Consider the following 20,656-nt stretch of genomic DNA (forward strand, 5'->3'; position numbering starts at 1 on the left):
TAAATTCATGCATGGAGCTAATTGGCTCTGTATCACTATATATGTCGTTATTAGTAAATTGATACAGGTACCGAGTTTTGTACTGAGACTAAGTGAAATAGCAAGACAAATTCGTATGTTTATGTGAAAATACAATGGAAATGTACGTCATTGATGTGTTAGGAATAAAGGCTAATTCAATTCAAGTGGTTTTATTGAAGTTAAATATTATGACAAAAGTCTGACCGTTATCAGCGACGATACGAAATATTTTCTAGCGCAAGATAAAAATATTGTAAATATCAACAGAAAAATACATACAAAGAATTTATAAGCAAAAAGGAAAGCACAAAAAAACCAAAAAAATAAGGTGATAAAGTATACAAGTTCCGTAGAACATTTCTTTAAGAAAAAAAGCTTACGAAAGCCGAAAGAAATAATCTGTTTTACGCTTTGCTCAAATCAGACAGCTGCCAATATAAAGATAAAACTAGATAGAGATACATACCATCAAACTTCATGAAGGCATCATCATCATCCTCGTCTTCTTCTATGCTATGGGATTCTTGCTTCATGTCAGCTAACAACAAACAAAATAAAAGTAAATAAAAAAACTGCCCAAGTGCGGGTCGGACTCGCCTACCAAGGGTTCAGTACAAATTAAACTTTTTTTTTTACAAATTTATAGTTTTCAGATTTTTACCTGTACTTGTATTGTAAGACGATATTACTTGCCAAATTTCATAGTTCTAGGCTAACGGGAGGTACCCAATAAATTTTGATTTCCTTGAGTGTCGAAATAATTATACGTTTTTTACGGCATAAACGGCCGTATCTTTTTTTTTACGTTAACTTAGAAGTTTGATTTTATTCACAGCTTCAAGGGACCGTGGACCTGAGTAAATGGCACAAATTTCAACTCAATACCTCCATGAGTTCCTGTGATAGGAGAAAACCGGCCCTATCACCCTTTGAGTCTTGACAGACAGACGGACAGACAACAAAGTGATCCCATAAGAGTTCCGTTTTTTTCTTTTTGAGGTACGGAACCCTAAAAAAGGTAAGTGTGGCTGCGGGGTGTGAACTCACAATAAACACTAATCATTGTTTAAACAGGCTACAATGTGAAGGCCAGCCACACCTTCCCCGCAACCGCTCATCTATTGATTTTACATAATCCTTCAAGTGGTAGGAACCGCCTCCTTTGAATTTGAAATTAGATTAATTAAAATAAAATCAAAATTCCTACAACTCTATAATGACGTGCGCCATTTGATGGGTTTATAAGTCATTTGATTTCAGTAATTGCTAAAATAAATATTATATAGGATTTATTTACCATCAGACTCAAACGGCTCATCTTTGACTTCAAACCCTGCAAAAAGAAAAAAAAATTAAATAAAAATGCTTCATGGTCCTCCTACACTCGCAGATATATAGCCCCCTCCAATCGCGGCGCGTCTGTCTTTATATGTATAAGTCAATGGTGGTGAAAAGGTTTAACAAGTACCCTGTTTATATAAAGCACTTACCTTTGATCATGTTCTTGCTGTACATATCCTTGAAGCGCTCCTCGCAATCCTGCACCTGACGCTTGAAGTTGGAGGCGTCTCGGAGCCGTGCCACACATGACTCGCATATTGTGTATGTGGCATCGCAAAGGGGCCCCGTCATGGGGACAATCTGCAAAGGACAATCTTGCATTAATAATGCAAAACAAAGAAAGCGCTGATAAATTTTGGTTGCATTATAGCAAAGATAGATATAACTCCGTAATAGATAGATACAGTCTAAGGAAAAAACGTGCCTCGAAAATCAAGAAAATTTGATTCTTGTTCAGAGGGCACTACTAACTTTGGCCAACTGTCTGTAAAGTGTGTCGACAGATGGCAGTGAATTTACTGGGGTTACAAAATTTACTATGACAGTACCGCTCTAGTATAAGTTACTCTATGATTATAGGTTACACTCATCTTGAGTTAGATTAAGATTAGACATTGGGTAAGATTGTATGATTCTAAATTCACACCTATTGTAAGGATTTTTTAAATGCTATCTGGTCAGGTTGTAGCGCATCGCGTCACCATGTCAGCATTAATAAAAATCACACAATAGGCTTGAATTTGGATTATACTATCTTATCAAAGTGGTTCTAACCTATTATCTACTAGACCATGCCTAGAATGCTACACTGTTATTATATGTGACATTGGAATGGTTCAAAGCTAGAAATGTGAGATCAAATGCAGTTAACATGGACATTTTGACAAAGGATTTTATGCTTATTTGTTTTATGAATTTACAAGTAGAAAACATGCGTATCGTCCGTAGTACAATAATAAAACATTGTCTAACTATTCTGTATGCTACAATGGTTAAAAGCTAGTAATTTATCGCATTGCCTTCAAAGCTTAACTTAGTTAGATATCTAAGATATCCATGTTTCCGCAAAAACGCCCACGTGAGTTTATGGCCAGTTGGCGGCCAGTAGCTAGTTGTTACGCTTATGAACAGAATAAGCGTCTATCGTAGCGTTTGCCGCCCCAATCGAAGTTTTTACCTACATCAAAATGTTTCCTTTAAAAAGGTGCCACTAATGTTATATGACGGAAGTGAAACTAACTTCGTTACTTAAAAGATTAAGATTTTGCGTTACAATTTGTATAAAGCGCATTAATCAAGGGACTAGAACTAGAACAAAAAACGAGCCGTGCAGGAGAGTTCAAATACGAACCTTGACATCTAGACAATCTTGCAACATGATGGAGTAGATTTCCTCCTGCCCCAAAAGGAAGCAGGGATCCGATAGATGTTTAAAGGATCCCTCCGCGTGACAACATCGGCACAAGTCCTTTTCTAGCTTCCACATTGCCGACATTTTTAATGTCCAATAACATCACACTTTCAGTGTTAGACGCCACAATTCTTTTTTGGTCGCTAAACCAAAGCTAATACAATACACTACACTAACTTTAAACACAAAATAGACAAACGTTAAACGTTTTTCTAGAACTAAAGCATAATTATCTGCTAACGCCGTAACCTTCGTGCAGCGGCCGCCATGTTGTTGTATCTTTTTTTTTACGTTTGGTTCGTGTTTAAGTAGACGAGATTTCGTTTCGATAGTAATGCTGGATAGTGTGTGTAACACCTAACACGATATTAGCGCCATCTGTTGTGGAGTAGAAAACACTAACGTCTACTGAGATGACTGAGACAAAGATGCGTAAGTAATAAAAACTTTTAATTTACATAATTTTATTTGTAAAAAATTAGTTGGCTGTCATATATGTAGCCTATACCTAACAATGGCTTATTGTATTGTAAATGATATATCATCATGGATTAAATTAAACTTAAAATGAAATAAAACAGATTTAGCAATTATAAACATATATTTATAAAAACATTTATATCTTTTTAAAATCAATTTCCAAATCGGGATGATGAACACGTGTATGATTTTTTAGACTACATTTTTGTATAAATGCAGCTTTACATATTGCACAAGAATAGGGCTTCTCATTTAAATGTATACGCAAATGTACCTTTAAAGTATAAGGTTCAGCAAATCGTTTACTACAAAACTTGCATTCAAAATTTTTAGCCCCGGAATGAACAACTAAATGTTTTTTCAAAGTCCATTTATAACCGAAGTTTTTTCCGCATATTTGACACGGATATTCCCTATTTTTCAAATGTGCATACTGTACATGAGCGCTAAGGCCCCCGGAGCTAGCATAGTTTTTATGACATATATCACACTTATATTCTGGCTTTTTAAGGTTATGTGCCTCTACCAAGTGTTGCATCCGTTTTTGATACTGCAAAAACACTTCGTCACATTCTGGGCATTTATAAGCAGTCTTACTATGAATTTTTCTGACATGATAAGCCCTAGCGGAAGAACTGCGAAATTGTTTTTCGCAAACTTTACATTTTAAATCATTTTCTTTATGCATTTTTACATGTGCGTGCAATCTATGGTCAGATAAGAACTTTTTTCCGCAATAATGGCATACGAAATTGGCGCTGTGTTCGTTCATGTGAATCGAAAGGTTTTTGAAAAATCGAAATTCTCTTTTGCAAATGTGACATCGGAATTTTTCGGATGTCAAGTCGAAACCTAAAATTCCATGCGATGGTTTGAACTTGGAAGTATTGTAGTAAATTTTATTATGGTTTTTAACTAAATGTTCTGTTAAAATATCTATACTTTTTAATGTAATATCACACAGCTTACACCTTATTTCGCTAACTTCAGCTTTTATTAAGTTTTTAGGTGTTTTTAAACGCCTTGATATATCCTTTTCGGTGACATTGTTATGTTTATCGTTAATATGTATTTTTAATTGTTTGAAAAACAAATATGAGCTGTCGCAATATAGGCAGGTGTATTTATATTTATTAATATGTTTGAAAGGTAGTATTGTGGAGTTTTTCAATATTAGCGTGATGTTTGACCTAAGATGGCGATTTTCTATGTAGCTTTCGGGAGTCACTCTTGGAGATTTCCAGCTCGATGATTCTGAAAAGAATTAAAAACAATTTGTATTATATATCTTTAATCAATAGGTGCATGTCTAATATTTATATTATTACTTTCCCTATTCACCACTAGCGGTCGTAAGTATGTAAAATTGGTATTTGGATTCCACTACACACTGGATGTTCCATATAAACAGAAATAGGATGCAAACTCTAGGCCTGCCGTATTTCAGCAATGGCACTATTATAAGCTTGTCCGGTGGATAATCCACCGTGGATTAACATATTAAAATAAAACCTACATTGTTTATTCAGGGCACATGAATCTCCGATCATTTTCATGCGCTCTCATATGCTCTCTCAAAGTATAACTCCTCGCATAAGCTTTACAACATACTGAACAAGTATACGGCTTTTCCCCCGTATGTTTCAACATATGTTTCTTCAAACCATGGTTAGTTATGAACGCCATGCCACATTCAGAACATTTTTTATTCTTATGCCCGTGCGTCTGTCTTATGTGCGTTGCCAAATAATGCTTTATGTTGTATTCTCTAGAGCAAATTGGACATTTAAATTTATGCGTTATATTATGCGCTTCAGACATGTGTTTGATTCTATCATTATAGTGTTTCATAGGCTTGAAACATATCTGGCACTTTATAACGCGCTTCGAATGCGCGCTCTCCATATGATTAGCTTTAGAAGTTTTCGTTTTAAGTATTTTCCCGCATTCTGAACACGGAAAAATGCCAGTGTCATGCGTGCGTTTATGAACCTTAAGCCTTTTAGAATTAAGAAACGATTTCCCGCAAACATCACAAATACAATTCGCGTAGTGCTCATTTAAATGCGTCGTCAATGTTCTAAATACATGAAACTCCTGCGTACACAAATGACATGTGTAGGGACTCGCATCAACTTTATAATCAGCGATGCATTCCCTATAAATAACCTTATTATGGACGTCACAAAGATGGCGGCGCATGTTTTCGATATCTGTCAAATTCAAATTGCAATGGCGGCATTCCAAATTGGAAATTTCGATTTGAAGCGAGCGCGGGTAGCGTTTAATTTTTTTTAATTCTCCCTCTATGTCAGAATGCGTTTCGTTCGTGTGGGTTCTTAGTAAATTGAGTTGAATGAAGTTTTCATGGCAGAAGAAGCATTGGAACCAGCTTTTGTGGTGGCGGAAGGGGCAGGCCGTGGTGTCCCGCAGAACGGCGCCGCACGTCAAAATGACGCGTCTCCGCTCTGATATTTGCTTGATTGCGTTTATTTTGACAGGCTGGTGGCCTGGAAACGAAAATAAAAATAACTGACACTAACTAAATTTTTTCAACCAAAAGGTACCACACTGTCGCTTGTTGATAAGGTCGATTTCTAATTGAAGTTATATGGAAATAGCGCCTTACTGACAAGCGACAATAAGTACCCTTTTGGTTGAAAATCGCACATATATTAACAATAAAATAAACGCAAGCAAGCACACATCAAGCGTTAGTAGCACAGACTTGCAATGAGTAGGACTCCAGGGACTGTAGAGTAGCTGTAACGTATGATTAATTCGATTTCACGAGGAATGTGAAAAAAAAAGAAATCTTTGTGACATTTTATTAATGACCTATATCTATATCATAGAGTAACTTATACTAGAGCGGTACTGTCATAGTAAATTTTGTAACCCCAGTAAATTCTCTGCCATCTGTCGACACACTTTAAAATTAAAAATGAAGATTTATAAAAATACGATAGAATGTATTTAATATATTAGATTTTTTTTATTTGCATTAATTATTTTTATGATTTTGACCCATGTTCTTTCACTGATATGCGTTAAAATTGTTAAATAACAAACGAAACCGTCAACGCCATCTATACGACTGTAGGCCAAAACTAGTAGCGCCCTCTGAACGATAATCAAATTTTCTTGATTTTCGAGGCACGTTTTTTCCTTAGACTGTATGTATCTATTACGGAGTTATATCTATCTTTGTCTATATATATCTACTAGCGACATCTAATGGCGAGTAGTAACAACTAAACGTATTTAAGCAGATTAAATCATCTATAATTAATTTAACATATCATTATCTTTAATGGTAACACAATAACGGATGTCATCCATTGACCACAAACGCTGCAAAGATTTCGAAACGTTGAAATGTATTTTAAATATTATATCATCTTGTGAGCGTTTTGGGATCGTCTGTAAGCCTGCAAGAGTTTTTATTACAAATCAAAGACCTATGTGCCTCGGAAATCAAGAAAATTTGCTTCTCGCACAGATGGCGCTACCACTAATACCAACTCTCGGCTAGATGGCGATGACGGCTTCGTTTGTTATTTAACAATTTTACCACATATCAGTGAAAGAACATGGGTCAAAATCATATAAAAATAATAAATACAAATAAGAAATCATTCATCCATATCCATATATATACATTTTTTTGATATTTTTAGTTTTAGTTTTAATCGTGTGTCGATGGATGGCAGTAAATTTACTGTGACTGCAAAATTTACTATGACAGTACCCCCTCTATCCTATATATTCTCTTTGATTACAAATAAACAACAGAAACGCGATATATTTTAAGTAGTTTTATTTCATAAATAATTATCGCGGTAACAGAAAGGGTCCTTATGCTTTAAATGGACCCGGGTATGTCCTTAAACTACGTCCAAAAGAGAGGCATGGGCACTGTGAATAACCTCTCGCTTTGTGTGGTAGGGCACAGGACAGCGGATGTCATTCCAGATCTAGAGCAGAGCCTAACTGGGGAAGTACCTCTACCTTACAGAAAACCGCAGCCAAATAACACTAAACCCTACTCATAGTGTTGTGTTCCTGCCGGTGAGTAAGGTTGCCAGAGCTCAACGAGGGTGCGGAGTGTTAGAGTCGGCAACGCGCATGTAACTCCTCTGGAGTTGCAGGCGTACATAGGCTACGGAGACTGCTTAACATCAGACGGGCCGTATGCTTGTTTGCCACCGACGTAGTATAGAAAAAAAAATGCAGTAAGGACGTTTTCATCCAAAATTCCAACAGAAATTCTGATAAAAAGGTCGTTATTGCAGATGAAGCTTAAGGACCCTTCTCTCATGGAAAGTCACAAATATACTTACTGTTTTCAACATGAAATAAAATACAACTAACCTGCTATTGGATTATCTGTTTTATCATCAATCTCTTCACATTGTAGATCTATGTGTTCCATATTATCATCAATATTGACATCAATATTATTTCTATCAATATCCTGACTTCTTTTCGACAATAATGTCAAAGGAGTATCAGAATCACAGTCAGAGTCTTTCCTTGTTTTTTCTTTAGCCCTTGAATGTTTGTGTCTCTTTCTATTTGCAGATTTATTTTGTTTTAATGTTGTTTTTACATCTTTTCGCAATGGACTTGTGTCTGAAATGAAGTGTAAAAAAAATCTTATTAAATATCTCTGCGTGCGCATCTCTTATATGATGGTGCATTATTTGACGGCCGGTCTGGCCTAGTGGGTAGTGACCCTGCCTGTGAAGCCGATGGTCCTGGGTTCGAATCCCAGTAAGGGCATCTATTTGTGTGATGAGCACAGATATTTGTTCCTGAGTCATGGGCGTTTTCTATGTATTTAAGTATTTATATTTTATATATATCGTTGTCTGAGTACCCATAACACAAGCCTCCTTGGGCTTACCGTGGGACTTAGTCAATCTGTGCAGTGGCGTAACTAGGGGGGGGGGGGGGGGGTGAAGGGGGCAAGTGCCCCGGGCGCCATCCAAGGGGGGGGTGCCAAAATGGGCAAAATGCGCAAATTTGGTGACTGCCCCGGGCGCCATATCCTCTAGCTACGCCCCTGAATCTGTGTAAGAATGTCCTATAATATTTATTTATTATTTATTATACATAATAGGTGTGTCATTCAAGGGGTGAATACTTTCATTACTTAGCAAGAACTCAATAAGGTTTGTTTATATTGAATTTGTAGTTTGTTTATATTTTGTCTGTAAGCGTATTTAATTTTTAAATTGGCCTGTTAAGATTGCCTCAGAGATGAAATTTTGAAAAAGTACAATTATGCTATATGTATACCTGATCTAGGAATTTCCATTTTTTCAGCAAAGTCATCTGCACTGTAGTCCGCATCTGGTTCAGTCTTTATCATTTCAATGCAGTCTGAAAACAGGTTTAAATAAATAAAATAAAAATAAAACTGGCCAAGTGCGAGTCGGACTCGCCCACCGAGGGTTCCGTACTATTTAGTTATAGTGGCAACAGAAATACATCATTTGTGAAAATGTCAACTGTCTAGCTATCACCGTTCATCAGATACAGCCTGGTGACAAACAGACGGATAGACGGACAACGGAGTCTTAGTAATAGGGTCCCGTTTTTACCCCTTGGGTACGGAACCCTAAAAAGCCTTTTATTTCTGGGTAACAAAACTTAATCTAAGATTTAAACCTAATTTGCCTATGTTGAAAAAATTAGTCCAGAACCCTCCTAAGAGGTATAGGCCTCTTCCAGATTCTTCATTTTTTTCGGTCTTGGGCCGCCCATATCCAGGTTTAATGGTATTCTTAATTTTTAATGCAATAAAATTCAAGTTAAAACATAAAATAAAATAAATCTTAAAAATAAATCAAAATTTAAGAATAAGAATATTTTATAAAAAAAAAAATCTTACATCATTAGTCAATGCCCTGTGGCCCCACAGTAGGCTATGCATGTCACATGGTAGCCGGATTCGTAACATACAGCCAAAGGTTAAGTAACTAAGTACTACGCGCAAGGCGGCGCAAGCGTCCGTTCCATAGCGGTGCGCGGCAATTATTATTTTATTTATTTATTTAAGCCTTCATTTTTCCTTAAATAGTTTTACATGATAAAAAAAAGGTTTTCTAATATTATTGTTTTCCATTTTTACTATTTTAAGGACCTCTGTCGGGTATAGGCCTCCTCCATATCTTTCCACCTTTCTCGGTCTTTTGCCTTGATTAGCCAATTTTCTCCGGCTGTGGCTATAATATCCTTGGACCACCTTGTTATGGGTTTTCCCGCCTTTCTTTTGCCATGGGGTCCTGGCTACTTTGTGACTTTGTTGGTCCATCTGTCATCTGTCAATCTTCCTATGTGGCCGGCCCATCTCCATTTTTGTTTCAGCACAAACTCGAGGGCATCTATGATGTTTGTTTTGGATCATATGTACTTGCTGTACAAAGGCAAACTTATCCCTTTCAGGGATTTCTTCCAGTTAACCTTTGAGCAATTAAGGGAGAATTGGAGAACATAGATTAGCTACATAGATGTTACAGAGAATTTTAGGTTTTGCAGAATTTTCATATTATCCTTGACAGTACAGCACTGTCATATGTATATGCTAGAATTTTCCCATAATCCAGGTTGAGTGGTAGTAACCAAATCATGTTAAAAATCCTGGTGAGTAAGGTTGCCGGAGCTCAATGAGGGTGCGGAGTGTTAGGGTCGGCAACACGCATGTAACTCCTCTGGAGTTGCAGGCGTACATAGGCTACGGAGACTGCTTAACATCAGGCGGGCCGTATGCTTGTTTTTCACCGACGTAGTATAAAAAAAAAAAAACATTTTAAATAAGTACCAACCTCTCTTACTAAGATATTCTGTAAAGTATCTGTCTGCTTCTTGCACTTGATTTTTGAAGCTGGTGGCGTGCCTCAGGTGTCCTACACATAGCGCACACACCAGCCGACTTGGCCCCCACTCTGATAAGTACGAGAGCTGAAATTTATCGAAATATATTCCACAAATTTTTTAGATACATGGATGACTGCTTTGACGATTTTTTGAAGAATTATCGAGTAATTTACTAAAGGATAGATATAAAAGCACTACTATGTATTCGTAGGGATATAAGTAACATATTGATATTGAAATAACACTTACAGATATCCCGTAACATTCCTGTAAAATGTTTGAAAATACTTCTTTGATCCCAGCCTCTGTTACATACGATGCTGTAAGGTCCCAGGTACCGCTGGCTGAAAGGCAGCACCGACAGACGTCTGGTTGTGATACCCAACTCTTTAAATTCTCTACGTCCATGATTTTATTAAGAAATTACAAGTAATCGAGAAAAATAGAATCCTATTCAATATAATATGTATGTTGACATTTTGCTATTACCCGTTATTTATATGTAACGGGATCAAGAAATATAGCTATCTCATTCAACATGGTGTAAGCCATGTTGTTAAAAAGAGACAAAGGGCATATTTGACAGCTATAACGGACTACCATATTTGTTAGCATTATATATATATTTGAGTCAATATTTAAAACTTTGTTTATTTAATGCATAGAACACACATAAGATAGTGACTCAAATAAGGTGCTTCGTTTAGAAATTTGAGAAAATTAATTTTTGCGCATGGACATAAATTATTCTGCACTTTTACTGATATATTACGAGAAGACTAGTAAATATGTAAAGAATTATACTAAAACAGCATAATTAGGAAACAGAGTTATTTAAATTCGTGTAATATTAGTGAGAATAAAAATATATTTAAGACAATACATGATCAAACGAACTTCAAAGTGAAGTTCGATCAGTATTATATGAGTAAGCTTCATTCGAAGATATAAAAACCAGGTAGTCCTTTAACCTACTAGGCAACTCATCGCATGTTTAAAGTAGGTAGCAAAAACTTTAACTCAAACAGGTCTATCCCTACTTTTACTTGATGGGGCGCGCGGCTTGCCGCCATTGCTCATTATTTTTAGAGACTTTACTTTCTAAAGCAAAACTTTCTTTCCGGGTATAAGGGAGGGAGGGTAGTTATATCTTCGAATGAAGCTTACTCATATAATACTGATCGAACTTCACTTTGAAGTTCGTTTGATCATGTATTATATTTCTCAAGCTTCATTCTTCAGATATAAAAACCAGGTAGATGTTAAGAGTTGAAAGTTTTGCTGCATTCTTTCCCATTATCAATATTATCATAGCATATTTATTTCTGAAAACATATTTGTAGGAATAATTATCTACCATGTACATATGTGTATGTTATACCTAGTCGGCTCATAAGTTCTGTCATATACATAGTATCAAATAAAATCAAAAGTTTAAGTTTATTCCGTATAATTTGTACAGCGTTTGAAAGCTTATAAACTAGAGAATCTAAATGTATAACATTTATTCGAAATGACCGCCATAATTATCTACACAGGCTTGAAGTCTTCGTGGCCAGTCGTCAATGGATTCACGCACCACTTTCATGTCGATATTGGCCACTGCCGTAGCAAGAGATTTTTTCAGCGAGTCTAGATTTGCATGAGGTTTTGAGCACACCTTTTCCTCTAAATACTGCCATATTTTATAGTCTAAAGGATTAAGATCTGGGCTAGAGGAGGGCCAATCTTCATGCCGTATAAAGTCGATTTTATTGGAGGCGAGCCAGGCTTGTGTAGACTTTGCCTTATGGGCTGGAGCAGAGTCCTGCTGGAAACCCAATGCTGGTTTAGAAACATCGTATGGGATAGTGGTTTCACAATATTAGTCAACACCGTGTCTTGGTACACTTTGGCACTAGTTTTTACTCCTTTCTCACAAAAATGCATACTAGTGACGCCCGCATAAGAAACTCCCAGCCAAACCATCACAGATGAAGGGTGATGACCTCTTTGAATACGGGGAATGCTATTAGACGCTTCTTTACTATTGCGAGCGTACACTCTATCATTTTGTTTATTACAGTTTTCTTCTATGTCAAAAATTTTCTCGTCCGAAAACAGTATACAACGGTGCTTATTTTTAGCGTACTTCTTCAATAAAGCTTTAGATCTTTTAAGCCTTAAAGCTTTAAGCCGACCATTGAGAAGATGGCCAGTTTTTCGTTTATAAGCACGAAGTCTCAGGTCTTGATTAAGCACTCTTTTCACCGTGTTTTTGCTCAAACCCATCTGGAGGGCCATAACTTTTTGTTTCCTAGCGGGATTTCTGGCAATGCGTGCCCTAATTGCTTGTACAACCGCTGGAGTCCTAGCTGTACGCGGACGACCGCTTCTTTTCTTGTCATTTAAACTAGAGACCTCACTGTATCTTTCTATGGTACGATACACAAATCTTAGAGAGAATTTTAAATTTTCAAGTAGCTTAAAAATTTTAGTCGGCGAGTGACCACAACGATATAGTGCAATTATTGCGGTACGGCTATCTTTAAGCGTCCACTCCATGTTGAAGAAAACAGAAAATTGCAAAATTATACTACTCAAATATTTAATAAAGATTCGAAATTCAAATGCAGAACGGTTTTTGTTTTAGGAGTTCCAAATTTAAATTTTAAAGGCCAGTGACAGAACTTATGAGCCGACTAGGTACACAAGTTTACTGTTCCAATTGAGTTATAAGGTATTGTTAAGAAGCACGGGAAAGTTTAGCAATGCAGGTTCAAAAAGGTATACATATATTAGGTATAGCCAGGTTGTATATATATATATATACTTTTACGTATTAGGATATTTAAACAAAATCTAATTTGTTCTTCATAAAACCTAATTGACTAAGATTCCATACAATTTGTGGTCAACTTTGCATTAAGTTTAATTCGATTTGAAACAGTTTAATACGAGTAAACTCATAAGACATATGTGCTTTTGTGAAATGTATTAAAATTCACTAGCAGTTCTTGTCCGCGATACGGAATTTTTAAGGCTCAGAACAGTACACTATTGATGACAAGATTCAGGCTCGTCTAAGTGTAATTATCTACGAAGATAAGACGTAATTTAGGCTAACGATACAACCCAGCGTTACCTCCATACAGGGTGGGATACGCTGTGGCTGTGATGTCTTTTCCCGCGTCTTGACGCTTATGACGCGTAGGCCGTGTGATGTCTGTCTCACGACGACTCATCCTGTTTACGATGATCTCTGAGCAGACGACGACAATGAGAAAATTCAGTTATTAGGCGCGTGCACGCGCAAATCGGCTTACAGCAGCTCCTGATCAACGAATAGTGACACGACGTGCAATGGACAAAGACTCACGCGGCCTAGCGCGTTTTCGAGCTTTAACTTAACAAAAACCATGTATTTGCTCGAAACATGTCTAACGTCGTTTTTAAGTCCTTTGATTTACCCAAGAAGAATTATATTTTGATTTTTATCAAATTAAAAAATCCACCACGTTCCTGAAATCTAAAAAATATATGAACGTGCATAAATTATGCTTTCTGTTCAGTTATTAAGCATAAAGCATGTCATATGTGTGGCATCACCAAAGGTATTCTAAACAAAAATAATTTATAAGACTAGCAGTCTACTCAGCTTTCGAAGTAATCTTTCAAATAAGATTGTAATTTACTCACACTCAAATGTTTATTATTGCGCTCATATTACATATAATGAATGGGCCAAGGTCCATTAATGGTAACAGAATATTTATTTATCATTTAATTATATATACGTACCTAATGTACATATATTCGAGCTATTAAAATGCATAATAATATCCAGTTAAACCTGAGTAGGTAAAATCAGCGTTTAACAAACATCATTAGGAATTAATTTAGTATACATTTATAAATGGCTGCATGTGACGAGTACCTTTAAATAGAATATGTAAATGATATGACCCGGGGCCCGGGCCCGGGCCCTATTTAGGACCCGGGGTATGTCCTTAAACTACGTCCGGACCCGGGTATGTCCTTAAAGTACGTCCAAAAGAGAGGTATGGGCACTGTGAATGTCATCTCGCTTTGTGTGGTAGGGCACAACACAGCGAATGTCATTCCAGATCTAGAGCAGAGCCCAACTGGGGAAGTACCTCCACCTTACAGAAAACCGCAGCCAAATAACACTAGACCCTAATCATAGTGTTGTGTTCCTGCCGGTGAGTAAGGTTGCCAGAGCTCAACGAGGGTGCGGTGTGTTGACGACGGGGGACCTACGGAACTCACGGTACTGCATTTGGACTGTATGGACGCGGCGTACAGGTGCGGCGATCAGGGAGACCCGGTGAAACGGCTGTCCGCTGGCCGCCCGCAGGTCAGTAGGGTTCCCGAACCCAGGGATTACTTAATCTCCGCCCTGGGAGGCTGAACCACCAACCTCGCGTAAAATCCTTGATGTAGTAGTCGTGCCGGAGAAGGAGACCGGAGTGGACCCGGCTGCTGCACCAGGGGGGGACCGGGGGCCCTTCCGTACGCCGTGCCTGTGAACCGCACTACCCTACATATTCCTTTGGCAGATCTGTTCTGTTCTCTTGTCCCTTAAGCCGTCAACGCCCCGAACCCTCTTTGTACACTCAACAACAACAACACATGGCAAATAAGGGTAAAAAAAGAAATGGTTTCTCAGCGGCATCCCCTTCCACACAAGTGGACTTCTGCAATATCAGGGGATTACACTCAAATTTGAGCGCAGTCCATTACCACCTGGAATCTGCGCAGCCGACCATCCTATTTCTAACGGAGACGCAGATATCCTGCCCGGCGGACACTGCATACCTACTATATCCCGGCTATACACTTGAACACAAGTTCATGAGACGCGCTGGTGTATGCATGTATGCCCGGCAGGAGGTCTGCTGTCGCCGCCTCCATGCCTTTGAAGACAGGGACCTGTCAGTTCTGTGGGTGCGTGTGGACTACAGCGGCCACACTCGTGTCTACGCGTGCCTGTACAGGTCTCATAGCGGAAACACGGAGACAACCCGGCTCTTCGAGCACCTGCAATCGACGACTGACAAACTTCTAGAGCAGTACCCTTCCGCAGAGCTGGTGATTTTAGGGGACTTTAATGCCCACCACGTTGAGTGGCTTGGTTCCCGGTCCACCGACCACGCGGGGAGGTCTGCTCACGAATTTTCTCTGGCCTATGGATTCTCGCAACTGGTACATTCTCCCACGAGAATACCAGACATCGAGGATCATACTAGCTCTTTACTGGACCTCCTGCTGACTACACGTCCGGACGGATATTCCATCTCAGTGAATGCACCTCTCGGTTCGTCCGATCACTGCCTCGTCCGGACACAGGCGCCTTGCGCGCGGCCCGATCCACCACGGCCAACTAGCTCGCGACGCGTGTGGCAATATAAATCAGCAGATTGGGACGGACTGCGTGAATTCTACGCTTCGTACCCATGGAGGCAGCTCTGCTTCACATCAGAAGATCCTGACTCCTGCGCAGCCAATGTTGCCGAGACCATACTGCTGGGAATGGATTGTTTCATTCCCAACACGGTAATAGCAGCGGGAGCAAAGCGACGACCTTGGTTTAATCGGCCTTGTAAAGAGGCTACAGTTCGCAAGCAAGCCGCTTACAGGGCTTGGACCAAGGCCGTAGCTAATAAGGATCCGAACGTTTCTGATGTGAAACGCGACTTAAACGCTGCCTCGAGGTCCAGTAAAAAAGCCATTGCCAGGGCTAAATACGATTTCGTCGGCAGAATTGGCGACAAGCTAGCGGGCTATCCCTCTGGGAGTCGCGCGTTCTGGTCGCTCGCCAAAGCTGCCGAGGGAAATTTTTGTCAGTCGTCTTTACCACCTCTGCGAAAAGCTGATGGTGATCTGGCCCACAGTGCAAAAGAGAAAGCCGATCTTCTTGGTACTCTTTTTGCCTCGAACTCGACCTTGAACGACGACGGTAGCGCCGTGCCGCCCACCATCCCGCGGTGTGCATACTCCATGCCCGAAATCTCATTCACGCAGAGGGATATTCGGCGGGAGTTGCTATCCCTAAACGTTCATAAGTCGAGCGGGCCAGACGGCATTCCAGCACTTGTGCTTAAGCAGTGTGCTCCTGAGTTATGTTCCGTGTTGGCGCGTCTCTTCACACTCTCTAGCAACAAACGGCATGTTCCATCTTCGTGGAAGACGGCCCTTGTGCACCCTGTGCCTAAAAAGGGCGACAGATCGGACCCATCGAATTACAGGCCTATCGCTATTACCTCCCTTCTCTCTAAGGTCATGGAGCGTATAATCAACGCAAAGCTCCTGAGATACCTAGAAGAACACGACCTGATCAGCGACCGTCAGTATGGTTTTCGCCACGGTCGCTCGACTGGTGATCTTCTAGTGTATCTCACTCACCGCTGGGCTTCGGCCATTGAGAGTCAAGGTGAGGCATTGGCAGTTAGCCTAGATATAGCGAAGGCGTTCGATCGGGTCTGGCATCGGGGTCTCCTGTCGAAGTTACCATCTTATGGATTGCCGGAGGGACTATGCAAATGGATCGCTAGCTTTTTGTCTGGCAGACGCATACGAGCCGTAGTAGACGGAAGCTGCTCCAATAGCATGGACATTAACGCTGGCGTTCCGCAAGGCTCTGTGCTATCCCCAACGCTGTTTTTGCTGCACATCAATGACATGTTGTCTATCGACGACATTCATTGCTATGCAGACGACAGTACTGGGGATGCCTATTACGCAGGCCGTGCCAACATCCCTCGTTCCGTGGTGCTAGAGAGTCGTGAAAAGCTTGTGTCGGATATTGAGGGCACTCTATCCAGAGTTTCGGTGTGGGGCCGGGACAATTTAGTGCGATTCAACCCCACCAAGACACAAGTTTGCGCGTTTACCGCTAAGAAAACCCCATTTACTGTGGTCCCACAGTTCGAAGGCACAGCCCTTACCATGTCAGGGAGTATTGGGATCCTCGGTGTCGACATCTCCAGTGACGTCCAATTCCGTAGCCACCTGGAAGGGAAGGCTGATCTGGCATCCAAAAAACTCGGTGTGCTCAATAAAGCACGGCGATACTTTACTCCGGGGCAAAGACTGCTGCTATATAAATCGCAAGTCAGACCCCATATGGAGTACTGCTGTCACCTTTGGGCAGGAGCACCTGGATGCCAGCTTGGACCCTTCGACTCAGTCCAAAGGCGCGCTGTACGAATCGTCGACGATCCCAAACTCACAAGCGGTATCGAACCTTTAAGTCTAAGGAGAGACTTCACCTCCTTGTGTGTGTTCTACCGCTTGTACAATGGGCTGTGCTCTGAAGAATTGTTTGACATGATGCCAACGGCCGCTTTCTATCACCGCACCGCTCGCCATCGGCAGGGTGTTCATCCTCACACCCTAGCACCTAAATGGTCGCGTACTGTGCGGTTTAAGAGGAATTTCCTACCGCGTACGCTTCGGCTGTGGAATGAGCTCCCTGCCGAGGTTTTCCCGAGGGGCTACAGTATGGGGTTCTTCAAAAAAGGAGTGTACAGGTTTTTAAAGGGTCGGCAACGCGCGTGTAATATCTCTGGTGTTGCAGGCGTTCATAGGCTACGGCAACTGCTTACCATCAGGCGGGCCGTATGCTTGATTGCCACCGACGTGGTATAAAAAAAAAAAAAAATATGAAACTTTTTTATTTTATTTAATTTACTATTATTGACCGCAAGGCGCGATTGACCATATTTTCACAAATATTGGTGTAGCGGCTTCTATTCTCGCAGCGCGAACGGGACAGCACAGCAATCAACCACGCAATCAATGAAATGAAATGAATATCAATCAACAGAAATTCAGATATTAAGCATCAAATCTAAAAACTTATGCCCTCCATTCAAGTATTCGCTCTGCAAGGAACGAAAGACTGTGCGACGTAATGTTGTATATTTATAAAATGTAAACATTAAAGCCGGAATAATAATAAAAAATTGCCTTTGCTGTATTGCTACTATGGTTGTATTGAGAGTTCAGAAAACAAATATTATATTAAGTGGATTCATCTTAATATTTTAATCCATGACTTATGTCATGACTGTGCTATATTAATGACATAACGGTATTGCAAGTGGTGGGTCCCCACCAACTACAGTTACTAAACTTATAATATCAAGGTACATATATTTTAAACTTGGCAAAAACGTATTGCATGGTATCATCGTATTGATGATGGCTGAAAGAGTATCGCGACCGACACATGAGAGTTGAACCATAGGTGCATTCGTCATTTATTAATTTTTTACGGTTTCTATTAGCTTCTTAATTATGTATTTATATTTTTATGTGCATAATCTGAGGGTGATCCTTTAAAAGATAATCGGAAGGTAATCGTTTTGTAGTTTTGATACAGGTTAATAGGTATTTACCTAGTTACCCATTATTTACGACCATAAAAATAAATATTAAATATCTGTGAGAGATGCAAACAAATATATTCGTGTGTGTATTTAGCCAAATTGTACCGAAACCGCTTTATCATTAACTCAGTTAGATGATAATCTAATGGTCACTTTGTCAGGCTTCGGCATGAACTTGTATTTATGAAGAAATAAGCGTAAAACGTGTTTGCGCTTTTTGCATGCCAGATGCTGGTGAAATATGTGTTACTTATGTATAATATTGTCTGACCACCTTTTGTACCATATTTCATGCAAAATAAAGTTATTTTCTTTCTTTCTTTCTTTCTTTCATATTCAGTACTCACAAATTGTTTCATTGGGTTTATTAGATAGATAATGATGAATAAACCCATTTTCCTGTAATTCAATTCAGTTAGGTGTCTTTGTTACAATTGGATGATTCAAATTATTTAATTATTCAATATCACTTAAAAAAGTAAAATCATATTTTTAAACAGACACAAGGTACTTAGATACTGACATCGCCTATGCCTTTAAGCGATCACGGTATTATAAATATATTTATATTTTCATGTATCCCATAACAATATTGGCGTACGTATCCCGATAATTTGTATGGTTATATGCATATATAAACATTCAAAAATGGTCACCAAAATATATACATTGTGCAGGGTATTACCACTTAGTTTATTACATTTCATTTGTGGTAAAAGAGATTTTATCCAGCTTAAGTTTAGGAATTTCGATCAGATTCACATCACGTGACGTGATGTAGGTACACCTATTTAACAATTCCCACTTTTAGAGACAAGTTATACTTATGTGGGTAATATAAAAACAATATAGGTACTATTGTATTGTTTCAATTATAAATTTACGAGGTAGTCTCGTGTTTATTCAAATTCAACCTCTGGGCGGATAAAAGTACCGTACTATGGGTTAGGTGTGAGTAAAATTTATTCTGTCACATATAATTGGATATTAAAAATCCAAATATATTTTATATGTAAGGATTTATTTTAAAAGGCAATTTAGTCTTGTACCGAACATTTCGGCAGCTAGACCGACGTGTCTCTTGACACGCACAAATCAAAACTGAACCGCGGAGCGCTGGTGAAAAAATTTAAAAGAAATATTTTTAATTCGAGGGTAGACTTCGAATGTTTTTCAAAATAAAACCCGTAAGGTTTTAGATTACATAAATAGGCCTACATGAATAAAGTATATTTGAACTTGAACTTAAAAGATAATTCTTTATTGCACATAGAAAAACTTGAACTTGGTGTTTTAAAATGTGCGTGGTTTTGATCGAGAACCGCTATAGATTTATTAAATTGTGTTATGCATTGCTATCGTGTTGACTCACGGCCAACCCCAAGCAAGTTCTATCTTCGTGACGACTCTAGGCCGCCCCCCAGGTTTATAGTTACCAGTCGTGGACTCACGGCCCGCGCGGTACAAAGTAAGTGCAAGGTATTTGATCACAAAGTGTAAGTTTTTTACAAAAATAGTTAAAATAGTTACACTTAAGTAAGTATCTGATTTTTCTTCAGGATCTGAAGAATCTATTATCACTCGGCAATTTTGCTTGAGTTTCTTCTGTTGGGCCATCTAAAACCAAATAAAAAGAAAGCCTCCCTCGTCTCTTTAACACAACACAATATGATTATTTAGGGCCCTTTGTTTCGTTGCGCGCTGTCCGATCTTAATTAAACCTTTGGTTGGTTCACGACCAACCCCCGGGCGCAATCGGTGTTCGAAGTACGAACAAACTTTCCATCGTGTTGGTTCACGACCAACCCCCAAGATAATTTTTTCCTTCGTGTTGATTCACGACCAACCCCCAGGATGATTTATTCCTTCGTGTTGATTCACGACCAACCCCCAGGATGATTTATTCCTTCGTGTTGATTCACGACCAACCCCCAGGATGATTTATTCCTTCGTGTTAGTTCTCGACTAACCTCCAGGATGATGAACAATTTTAATAACAAATATATTTTATATTGCGCAACGAATACGAAACGAATAATCCCACAGCTTACATCTCGTATTCTCGTATAAATCGTATAATGTCTGCACTAAGTGCACTACGTATAGGCATTTTAAACGACTTTGA

General features: G+C 39.1%; 2 protein-coding genes across 12 annotated transcripts in view; both read right to left on the reverse strand.

The window, feature by feature from the left end:
- The window catches only part of LOC134751985 (zinc finger protein 226-like), a 92,920-nt gene extending 89,874 nt beyond the window's left edge, over window positions 1–3,046 (reverse strand). For all 9 annotated transcript variants that reach the window (XM_063687521.1, XM_063687523.1, XM_063687524.1 and 6 more), the window contains exons 1-4: window positions 2,714–3,046; window positions 1,512–1,662; window positions 1,319–1,354; window positions 488–559 (exon numbers count right to left, since the gene is read on the reverse strand). In XM_063687521.1, coding sequence (XP_063543591.1) covers window positions 488–559; window positions 1,319–1,354; window positions 1,512–1,662; window positions 2,714–2,857 — 403 coding nt within the window. In that variant the 5' untranslated portion in view covers window positions 2,858–3,046. The remainder of the gene's footprint in view (window positions 1–487; window positions 560–1,318; window positions 1,355–1,511; window positions 1,663–2,713) is intronic.
- A 315-nt stretch (window positions 3,047–3,361) lies between these two features.
- On the reverse strand, window positions 3,362–10,623 carry LOC134751994 (zinc finger protein 208-like). 3 transcript variants are annotated; one of them, XM_063687541.1, is made up of 6 exons: window positions 10,388–10,623; window positions 10,087–10,222; window positions 8,558–8,641; window positions 7,628–7,888; window positions 4,770–5,763; window positions 4,288–4,507 (listed from the first exon to the last, which is right to left on the reverse strand). In XM_063687541.1, the coding sequence occupies exons 1-5, from the start codon at window positions 10,544–10,546 to the stop codon at window positions 4,775–4,777; spliced, it is 1,629 nt and encodes a 542-aa protein (XP_063543611.1). In that variant the 5' UTR covers window positions 10,547–10,623; the 3' UTR covers window positions 4,288–4,507; window positions 4,770–4,774. The 3 variants fall into 3 exon arrangements, with proteins under 3 accessions (XP_063543609.1, XP_063543611.1, XP_063543610.1); XM_063687540.1 differs by having other exon boundaries at window positions 4,766–5,763; XM_063687539.1 differs by lacking the exon at window positions 4,770–5,763 and having other exon boundaries at window positions 3,362–4,507; window positions 10,388–10,616.
- Between the last annotated feature and the right edge of the window lie 10,033 nt (window positions 10,624–20,656).

The sequence above is a fragment of the Cydia strobilella genome, chromosome 24, assembly GCF_947568885.1.
Source record: "Cydia strobilella chromosome 24, ilCydStro3.1, whole genome shotgun sequence".
In the NCBI taxonomy this organism is placed as follows: Eukaryota; Metazoa; Arthropoda; class Insecta; order Lepidoptera; family Tortricidae; genus Cydia; species Cydia strobilella.